Source organism: Procambarus clarkii, chromosome 59 (assembly GCF_040958095.1).
Source record: "Procambarus clarkii isolate CNS0578487 chromosome 59, FALCON_Pclarkii_2.0, whole genome shotgun sequence".
Classification (NCBI taxonomy): Eukaryota; Metazoa; Arthropoda; class Malacostraca; order Decapoda; family Cambaridae; genus Procambarus; species Procambarus clarkii.
This window is the reverse complement of record NC_091208.1, coordinates 28,203,981-28,215,138: the sequence shown is the minus strand read 5'-3', so window position 1 is coordinate 28,215,138 and position 11,158 is coordinate 28,203,981. Positions and strand designations below refer to the sequence as shown.

Sequence of the window (11,158 nt, the reverse complement as noted above, 5' to 3'; positions counted from 1 at the left end):
AGCTGACAGTGTGTTGAGCAATATTACTGTGCAGCTGACAGCGTGCTGAGCAATATTACTGTGCAGCTGACAGTGTTGAGCAATATTACTGTGCAGCTGACAGCGTGCTGAACAATATTACTGTGCAGCTGACAGTGTGTTGTGCAATATTATTGTGCAGCTGACAGCGTGCTGAGCAATATTACTGTGCAGCTGACAGCGTGCTGAGCAATATTATTGTGCAGCTGACAGCGTGGTGATTAATATTACTGTGCAGCTGACAGCGTGTTGAGCAATATTACTGTGCAGCTGACAGCGTGCTGAACAATATTACTGTGCAGCTGACAGTGTGTTGTGCAATATTATTGTGCAGCTGACAGCGTGCTGAGCAATATTACTGTGCAGCTGACAGCGTGCTGAGCAATATTATTGTGCAGCTGACAGCGTGGTGATTAATATTACTGTGCAGCTGACAGCGTGTTGAGCAATATTACTGAGCAGCTGACAGCGTGCTGAGCAATAAAGTCTGTAAAGGCACTAATAAAGTTTGCAGGTTTAGTGTTCCGTTCGGAATATTTTGTGGACAAAATTCCTGTCAATGTGACGCAGAAAATTGTACAAGAGATAACGTTATTACATTCGAATACCATTCCAGTTTTGGTTTCCACTTGGCTGTTGTGGTTGGCTTTGTGTCTGGCCTAGAGCCTGTCAGTCTCTGAAGAGTTATTGAAGCTGTGGCACCAGCCTGCTGACCAGCCGGCAGGTTTAATTGGGTCCTGGATATGGTGTGTGGAACTCCAAGGAAGGTATATACAGAGATTACTTCAGTCCATCATGTCTAGGTCAACAGTCTACCTGCCGGTGGTGGATCAGTATACCTGTAATGGTTTTGCCTTTTTCACCTGACACTTCTCTTCAACCCCCCCCCCATATGCCTGGCGTCAGTAACAGTTTCTGAAGTTTCAGTTTCTGAGCCCAAGCGTTTCCGTCAGGCACGTATCCGAGCTGAGAACCAATGGACCATTTAAGAGTCGAGGCGGAAATTTTCAATATTTACCGAGAAAACTGGGAGAGATTTGCTTTGTAAAGGATCTTAAGTGGTTTAAAAGTTTGTAAATATGGTGACCGACCTTGTGGGAAATGTTGCGTTAGAGTTTACCAGAGATGTGAGTAGTGAGTTTACCAGGCTGGACACACTCATGGGTGTGTAGTGAGTTTACCAGGCTGGACACACTCATGGGTGTGTAGTGAGTTTACCAGGCTGGACACAATCCTGAGTGTGTAGTGAGTTTACCAGGCTGGACACACTCATGAGTGTGTAGTGAGTTTACCAAGCTGGACACACTCATGAGTAGTGAGTTTACTAAGCTGGACACGCTTATGAGAGTGTAGTGAGTTTACCAAGCTGGACACACTCATGAGTAGTGAGTTTACTAAGCTGGACACGCTTATGAGAGTGTAGTGAGTTTACCAGGCTGGACATACTCATGGGTGTGTAGTGAGTTTACCAGGCTGGACACACTCCTGAGTGTGTAGTGAGTTTACCAGGCTGGACACACTCATGAGTGGGTAGTGAGTTTACCAAGCTGGACACGTACTCATGAGTATATAGTGAGTTTACCAAGCTGGACACGTACTCATGAGTATATAGTGAGTTTACCAGGCTGGACACACTCATGAGTGTGTAGTGAGTTTACCAGGCTGGACACACTCATCAGTTTGTAGTGAGCTTACCAGGCTGGACACACTCATGAGTATATAGTGAGTTTACCAAGCTGGACACGTACTCATGAGTATATAGTGAGTTTACCAAGCTGGACACACTCATGAGTATATAGTGAGTTTACCAAGCTGGACAAGTACTCATGAGTATGTAGTGAGTTTACCAGGCTGGACACAGACTCGTGAGTATGTAGTGAGTTTACCAAGCTGGACACAGACTCATGAGTATGTAGTGAGTTTACCAAACTGGACACGTACTCATGAGTATATAGTGAATTTACCAGGCTGGACACACTCATAAGTGTGTAGAGAGTTTACCAGGCTGGACACACTCATAAGTGTCTAGTGAGTTTACCAAGCTGGACACACTCATGAGTATATAGTGAGTTTACCAAGCTGGACTCACTCATGAGTATATAGTGAGTTTACTAAGCTGGACACACTCATGAGTGTGTTTAGTGAGTTTACCAGGCTGGACACGTACTCATGAGTGTGTAGTAAGTTTACCAAGCTAGACAAGGTTACACACATAGTGAAATTAACATATATAATGTGCTAATATTCCCTATATAATAAAGGGCAGGTAACGATCAGGAGGAAAGCGCCAAGCCGTTAAACTATATATCAGTGGGAAAGATAAGGATTAGGGATGGGACGGGGGGGGGGGGGAGGAGGGTGTAGGTATAAATATTACTTCACTTTCCAACTGTGTTCTTTATCCATAAAAAAATCCTGACATTCAGAATAATTTCCTCCGTAGCTTTGCTACTATTATCGTCTCTCTCGGTCTCGCTTACTGCAGGTCTCGCTTCCCGACCGGCGAGGGGGACTCGCTGGGAGGGGGACTCGCTGGGAGGGGAACTCGCTGGGAGGGGGACTCGCTGGGAGGGGGACTCGCTGGGAGGGGGACTCGCTGGGAGGGGAACTCGCTGGGAGGGGAACTCGCTGGGAGGGGAACTCGCTGGGAGGGGAACTCGCTGGGAGGGGAACTCGCTGGGAGGGGAACTCGCTGGGAGGGGAATTCGCTGGAAGGGGGACTCGCTGGGAGGGGAACTCGCTGGGAGGGGGACTCGCTGGGAGGGGGACTCGCTGGGAGGGGAACTCGCTGGAAGGGGGACTCGCTGGGAGGGGAACTCGCTGGGAGGGGAACTCGCTGGAAGGGGGACTCGCTGGGAGGGGGACTCGCTGGGAGGGGAACTCGCTGGGAGGGGAACTCGCTGGGAGGGGAATTCGCTGGAAGGGGGACTCGCTGGGAGGGGGACTCGCTGGGAGGGGAACTCGCTGGAAGGGGGACTCGCTGGGAGGGGAACTCGCCGGGAGGGGGACTCGCTGGAAGGGGGACTCGCTGGGAGGGGGACTCGCCAGGAGGGGAACTCGCTGGGAGAGGGACACGCCGGGAGGGGAACTCGCTGGGAGGGGGACTCGCTGGGAGGGGGACTCGCTGGGAGGGGGACTCGCTGGGAGGGGGACTCGCTGGGAGAGGGACACGCCGGGAGGGGAACTCGCTGGGAGGGGAACTTGCTGGGAGGGGGACTACCAGGTCGTAGTCGTCTCCTCGGTGATGGAGCTCACCTCAGGTACTTCCTCGGTGATGGAGCTCAACTGGGGTACTTCCACGGTGATGGAGCTCACCTGGGGTACTTCCTCGGTGATGGAGCTCACCTGGGGTACTTTCTCGGTGATGCAGGTTACCCCGGGTACTTCCTCGGTGATGAAGCTCACCTCAGGTACTTCCTCGGTGATGGAGCTCAACTGGGGTACTTCCTCGGTGATGCAGCTCACCTCGGGTACTTCCTCGGTGATGGAGCTCACCTCAGGTACTTCCTCAGTGATGCAGGTTACCCCGGGTACTTCCTCGGTGATGAAGCTCACCTCAGGTACTTCCTCGGTGATGCAGGTCACCCCGGGTACTTCCTCGGTGATGAAGCTCACCTCAGGTACTTCCTCGGTGATGCAGGTCACCTGGGGTACTTCCACAGTGATGGAGCTCACCTCACGTTCTTTCTCGGTGATGGAGCTCACCTGGGGTACTTCCACGGTGATGGAGCTCACCTCACGTTCTTCCTCGGTGATGGAGCTCACCTGAGGTACTTCCACGGTGATGGAGCTCACCTCACGTTCTTCCTCGGTGATGGAGCTCACCTGGGGTACTTCCACGGTGATGGAGCTCACCTCACGTTCTTCCTCGGTGATGGAGCTCACCTGGCGTACTTCCACGGTGATGGAGCTCACCTCACGTTCTTCCTCGGTGATGGAGCTCACCTGGCGTACTTCCACGGTGATGGAGCTCACATGGGGTACTACCACGGTGATGGAGATCACCTCACGTTCTTCCTCGGTGATGGAGCTCACCGGAGGTACTTCCTCGGTGATGGAGCTCACCTGGGGTACTTCCACGGTGATGGAGCTCACCTCACGTTCTTCCTCGGTGATGGAGCTCACCTGGGGTACTTCCTCGGTGATGGAGCCCACCTCGGGTACTTCCTCGGTGATGGAGCCCACTTCGGGTACTTCCTCGGTTATGGAGCCCACCTCGGGTACTTCCTCGGTAATGGAGCCCACCTCGGGTTCTTCCTCGGTGATGGAGCTCACCTCGGGTACTTCCTCGGTGATGGAGCTCACCTCGGGTACTTCCTCGGTGATGGAGCCCACCTCGGGTTCTTCCTCGGTAATGGAGCCCACCTCGGGTACTTTCTCGGTGATGGAGCTCACCTCGGGTACTTCCTCGGTGATGGAGCCCACCTCGGGTACTTCCTCGGTGATGGAGCTCACCTCGGGTACTTCCTCGGTGATGGAGCCCACCTCGGGTTCTTCCTCGGTGATGGAGCCCACCTCGGGGACTTCTTCGGTGATGGAGCTCACCTCGGGTTCCTCCTCGGTGATGGAGCCCACCTCGGGTACTTCCTCGGTGTTGGAGCCCACCTCGGGTACTTCCTCGGTGATGGAGCCCACCTCGGGTTCTTCCTCGGTGATGGAGCCCACCTCGGGTACTTCCTCGGTGATGGAGCCCACCTCGGGTACTTCCTCGGTAATAGCCCACCTCGGGTACTTCCTCGGTGGTGGAGCCCACCTCGGGTACTTCCTCGGTGATGGAGCCCACCTCGGGATCTTCCTCGGTGATGGAGCCCACCTCGGGTTCTTCCTCGGTGATTGAGCCCACCTCGGGTACTTCCTCGGTGATGGAGCCCACCTCGGGTACTTCCTCGGTGATGGAGCTTACCTCGGGTACTTCCTCGGTGATGGAGCCCACCTCGGGTTCTTCCTCGGTGATGGAGCCCATCTCGGGTACTTCCTCGGTGATGGAGCCCACCTCGGGTACTTCCTCGGTGATGGAGCTCACCTCGGGTACTTCCTCGGTGATGGAGCCCACCTCGGGTACTTCCTCAGTGATGGAGCCCACCTCGGGTTCTTCCTCGGTGATGGAGCCCACCTCGGGTACTTCCTCGGTGATGGAGCCCACCTCGGGATCTTCCTCGGTGATGGAGCCCACCTCGGGTTCTTCCTCGGTGATGGAGCCCACCTCGGGTACTTCCTCGGTGATGGAGCCCACCTCGGGTACTTCCTCGGTGATGGAGCCCACCTCGGGTTCTTCCTCGGTGATGGAGCCCACCTCGGGTACTTCCTCGGTGATGGAGCCCACCTCGGGTTCTTCCTCGGTGATTGAGCCCACCTCGGGTTCTTCCTCGGTGATGGAGCCCACCTCGGGTTCTTCCTCGGTGATGGAGCTCACCTCGGGTTCTTCCTCGGTGATGGAGCCCACCTCGGGTTCTTCCTCGGTGATGGAGCCCACCTCGGGTTCTTCCTCGGTGATGGAGCCCACCTCGGGTACTTCCTCGGTGATGGAGCCCACCTCGGGTACTTCCTCGGTGATGGAGCCCACCTCGGGTACTTCCTCGGTGATGGAGCCCACCTCGGGTTCTTCCTCGGTGATGGAGCCCACCTCGGGTTCTTCCTCGGTGATGGAGCTCACCTCGGGTTCTTCCTCGGTGATGGAGCCCACCTCGGGTTCTTCCTCGGTGATGGAGCCCACCTCGGGTACTTCCTCGGTGATGGAGCCCACCTCGGGTTCTTCCTCGGTGATGGAGCCCACCTCGCGTTCTTCCTCGGTGATGGAGCTCACCTCGGGTTCTTCCTCGGTGATGGAGCCCACCTCGGGTTCTTCCTCGGTGATGGAGCCCACCTCGGGTTCTTCCTCGGTGATGGAGCCCACCTCGGGTACTTCCTCGGTGATGGATCCCACCTCGGGTTCTTCCTCGGTGATGGAGCCCACCTCGGCTACTTCCTCGGTGATGGAGCCCACCTCGGGTACTTCCTCGGCGATGGAGCCCACCTCGGGTTCTTCCTCGGCGATGGAGCCCACCTCGGGTTCTTCCTCGGTGATGGAGCCCACCTCGGGTTCTTCCTCGGTGATGGAGCCCACCTCGGGTACTTCCTCGGTGATGGAGCCCACCTCGGGTACTTCCTCGGTGATGGAACCCACCTCGGGTTCTTCCTTGGTGATGGAGCCCACCTCGGGTACTTCCTCCGTGATGGAGCCCACCTCGGGTACTTCCTCGGTGATGGAGCCCACCTCGGGTACTTCCTCGGTGATGGAGCCCACCTCGGGTACTTCCTCGGTAATGGAGCCCACCTCGGGTTCTTCCTCGGTGATGGAGCCCACCTCGGGTTCTTCCTCGGTGATGGAGCCCACCTCGGGTTCTTCCTCGTTGATGGAGCCCACCTCGGGTTCTTCCTCGGTGAAGGAGCCCACCTCGGGTTCTTCCTCGGTGATGGAGCTCACCTCGGGTACTTCCTCGGTGATGGAGCCCACCTCGGGTTCTTCCTCGGTGATGGAGCCCACCTCGGGTTCTTCCTCGGCGACGGAGCCCACCTCGGGTTATCCCTCGGTGATGGAGCCCACCTCGGCTACTTCCTCGGTGATGGAGCCCAGCTCGGGTACTTCCTCGGTGATGGACGCCACCTCGGGCTCTTCCTCGGAGATGGAGCTCACCTCGGGTTCTTCCTCGGTGATGGAGCTCACCTCGGGTACTTCCTCAGTGATGGAGCCCACCTCGGGTTCTTCCTCGGTGATGGAGCTCACCTCGGGTTCTTCCTCGGTGATGGAGCCCACCTCGGGTTCTTCTTCGGCGATGGAGCCCACCTCGGGTTCTTCCTCAGTGATGGAGCCCACCTCGGGTACTTCCTCGGTGATGGAGCTCACCTCGGGTACTTCCTCAGTGATGGAGCCCACCTCGGGTTCTTCCTCGGTGATGGAGCCCACCTCGGGTTCTTCCTCGGTGATGGAGCCCACCTCGGCTACTTCCTCGGTGATGGAGCCCACCTCGGGTACTTCCTCGGCGATGGAGCCCACCTCGGGTTCTTCCTCGGCGATGGAGCCCACCTCGGGTTCTTCCTCGGTGATGGAGCCCACCTCGGGTTCTTCCTCGGTGATGGAGCCCACCTCGGGTACTTCCTCGGTGATGGAGCCCACCTCGGGTACTTCCTCGGTGATGGAACCCACCTCGGGTTCTTCCTTGGTGATGGAGCCCACCTCGGGTACTTCCTCCGTGATGGAGCCCACCTCGGGTACTTCCTCGGTGATGGAGCCCACCTCGGGTACTACCTCGGTGATGGAGCCCACCTCGGGTACTTCCTCGGTAATGGAGCCCACCTCGGGTTCTTCCTCGGTGATGGAGCCCACCTCGGGTTCTTCCTCGGTGATGGAGCCCACCTCGGGTTCTTCCTCGGTGATGGAGCCCACCTCGGGTTCTTCCTCGGTGATGGAGCCCACCTCGGGTTCTTCCTCGGTGATGGAGCTCACCTCGGGTACTTCCTCGGTGATGGAGCCCACCTCGGGTTCTTCCTCGGTGATGGAGCCCACCTCGGGTTCTTCCTCGGCGACGGAGCCCACCTCGGGTTATCCCTCGGTGATGGAGCCAACCTCGGCTACTTCCTCGGTGATGGAGCCCACCTCGGCTACTTCCTCGGTGATGGAGCCCAGCTCGGGTACTTCCTCGGTGATGCACGCCACCTCGGGCTCTTCCTCGGTGATGGAGCTCACCTCGGGTTCTTCCTCGGTGATGGAGCTCACCTCGGGTACTTCCTCGGTGATGGAGCCCACCTCGGGTTCTTCCTCGGTGATGGAGCCCACCTCGGGTTCTTCCTCGGTGATGGAGCCCACCTCGGGTTCTTCCTCGGCGATGGAGCCCACCTCGGGTTCTTCCTCGGTGATGGAGCCCACCTCGGGTACTTCCTCGGTGATGGAGCTCACCTCGGGTACTTCCTCGGTGATGGAGCCCACCTCGGGTTCTTCCTCGGTGATGGAGCCCACCTCGGGTTCTTCCTCGGTGATCGAGCCCACCTCGGGTTCTTCCTCGGTGATGGAGCCCACCTCGGGTTCTTCCTCGGCGATGGAGCCCACCTCGGGTTCTTCCTCGGTGATGGAGCCCACCTCGGCTACTTCCTCGGTGATGGAGCCCACCTCGGGTACTTCCTCGGTGATGGAGCTCACCTCGGGTACTTCCTCGGTGATGGAGCCCACCTCGGGTTCTTCCTTGGTGATGGAGCCCACCTCGAGTTCTTCCTCGGTGATGGAGCCCACCTCGGGTTCTTCCTCGGTGATCGAGCCCACCTCGGGTTCTTCCTCGGTGATGGAGCCCACCTCGGGTTCTTCCTCGGCGATGGAGCCCACCTCGGGTTCTTCCTCGGTGATGGAGCCCACCTCGGCTACTTCCTCGGTGATGGAGCCCACCTCGGGTACTTCCTCGGTGATGGAGCTCACCTCGGGTACTTCTTCGGTGATGGAGCCCACCTCGGGTTCTTCCTCGGTGATAGAGCCCACCTCGGGTACTTCCTCGGTGATGGAGCCCACCCCGGGTACTTCCTCGGTGATAGAGCCCACCTCGGGTTCTTCCTCGGTGATGGAGCCCACCTCGGGTTCTTCCTCGGCGATGGAGCCCACCTCGGGTTCTTCCTCGGTGATGGAGCCCACCTCGGGTTCTTCCTCGGTGATGGAGCCCACCTCGGGTTCTTCCTCGGTGATGGAGCCCACCTCGGGTTCTTCCTCGGCGATGGAGCCCACCTCGGGTTCTTCCTCGGTGATGGAGCCCACCTCGGCTACTTCCTCGGTGATGGAGCCCACCTCGGGTACTTCCTCGGTGATGGAGCCCACCTCGGGTACTTCCTCGGTGATGGAGCCCACCTCGGGTTCTTCCTCGGTGATGGAGCCCACCTCGGGTTCTTCCTCGGTGATGGAGCCCACCTTGGGTTCTTCCTCGGTGATGGAGCCCACCTCGGGTTCTTCCTCGGTGATGGAGCTCACCTCGGGTACTTCCTCGGTGATGGAGCTCACCTCGGGTACTTCCTCGGTGATGGAGCCCACCTCGGGTACTTCCTCGGTGATGGAGCCCACCTCGGGTTCTTCCTCGGTGATGGAGCTCACCTCGGGTACTTCCTCGGTGATGGAGCTCACCTCGGGTACTTCCTCGGTGATGGAGCCCACCTCGGGTACTTCCTCGGTGATGGAGCCCACCTCGGGTACTTTCTCGGTGATGGAGCCCACCTCGGGTTCTTCCTCGGTGATGGAGCTCACCTCGGGTACTTCCTCGGTGATGGAGTCCACCTCGGGTACTTCCTTGGTGATGGAGCCCACCTCGGGTACTTCCTCGGTGATGGAGCCCACCTCGGGTACTTCCTCGGTGATGGAGCCCACCTCGGGTTCTTCCTCGGTGATGGAGCCCACCTCGGGTTCTTCCTCGGCGATGGAGCTTACCTCGGGTACTTCCTCGGTGATGGAGCCCACCTCGGGTTCTTCCTCGGTGATGGAGCCCACCTCGGCTACTTCCTCGGTAATGGAGCCCACCTCGGGTACTTCCTCGGTGATGGAGCCCACCTCGGGTACTTCCTCGGTGATGAACCGAGGAAGTTCACAAATTACATGTCATTAAATTATTTATCAATTCAATCCTGCTGGTTAGAGTGTCTTCCATGAATCTGTATCATGATTATATGATACAATCATGACGTCTACATGATAGAATACAATGTATCATGTCTGTATCATGCATCATGACGTCTGATCATGATACAATACAATGATTGTATCATGATGACATGATACAATCTCACTGAACACGGCGGCTACTGCTACACGTGATGACACGATCGGCTTTAGTTTAACCCAACTCTTTGAGTTTCTATTCATTTGTAAAGCTGTTATGTTGATGAACGAAGAAGAACAAGCGTACTTCATACGGTCATGAAACCGCCAGTTCGGGATCGTTGAGACACTCAGTGATTTACTCGATGATTTACACGGTGATTTACACGGTGATTTACACGGTGTTCATATTTTAAATTATTTTGATTTTTTTGCTTGTTGGAAGGTCTTCGTGGCATTCAGGTGCTTCACGTGTTGACGGAGGCGCGAACACAGCTCCACTCATCACCAGCTCTGACCTGAAACACTTTACTATTATTAACAATGCTCAAACAAGACCCCGCAAGACAAGACAAGACAAGATTCCGTCACGGAATCACCCATTCTCTAAAGCCTTCAAGGGGTAACTGTTGTATGTTAACTTGTGTGTCAGATTTCCGACAATTGGAAATCAGGATTATTTCTCATTTCACGCCAATGGGTGGCATGGGGCTCGAACCTGACCCGCTGTGACCATCCCCGGACACAAACCAGTCACCCAGCAAAGTTTCTTGATCGCTGGGCCTCCCATATCCTCTCCATAGTTATATTTTGATACAAAAAAAAATGAAACAAAACTTTGAAACTCGGTGATGGAACTCGCCTCGGGTGCTTCCACAGTGATGGAGCTCACCTCACGTTCTTCCTAGGTGATGGAGCTCACCTGAGGTACTTCCACGGTGATGGAGCTCACCTAACGTTCTTCCTCAGTGATGGAGCTCACCTCACGTTCTTCCTCGGTGATAGAGCTCACCTGGGGTACTTCCACGGTGATGGAGCTCACCTCACGTTCTTCCTCGGTGATGGAGCTCATCACCGGACGCCAGTGACCAGACCGGACGCCACTGGTGGTCGGTCTGGTCACGAACCGACAAAATTGGTGTCACCTCAGGCCAGACAATGGGCCAGGACGCCACTGGTGGCGGTTTTGGCAATGAATTATTTGAATGATACTCTATACTTCAAATCAAATACGTCCCGACCGGTGAGCGACCCGACCGGCGAGACCCCCTCCCTGCGAGTCCCCCTCCCTGCGAGTTCCCCTCCCGGCGAGTTCCCCTCCCGGCGAGTTCCCCTCCCGGCGAGTTCCCCTCCCGGCGAGTCCCCCTCCCGGCGAGTCCCCCTCTTGGCGAGTTCCCCTCTTGACGAGTTCCCCTCCCGGCGAGTTCCCCTCTTGGCGAGTCCCCCTCGCCGGTCGGGACGCCCGCCGGTCGGGACGCCCGCCGGTCGGGACGCCCGCCGGTCGGGACGCCCGCCGGTCGGGACGCCCGCCGGTCGGGA

At 57.0% G+C, this 11,158-nt stretch overlaps 1 protein-coding gene across 1 annotated transcript; it reads right to left on the bottom strand.

Annotated features, from left to right (window-relative positions):
* Nucleotides 1–3,234: 3,234 nt before the first annotated feature.
* Nucleotides 3,235–10,691, bottom strand: LOC138353772 (aggrecan core protein-like). The gene is made up of 5 exons (XM_069307172.1): nt 10,602–10,691; nt 7,652–7,783; nt 6,602–6,733; nt 3,934–4,083; nt 3,235–3,615 (listed from the first exon to the last, which is right to left on the bottom strand). Exons 1-5 carry the CDS (start codon nt 10,689–10,691, stop codon nt 3,235–3,237), a joined length of 885 nt encoding a protein of 294 aa, XP_069163273.1.
* Nucleotides 10,692–11,158: the final 467 nt, after the last annotated feature.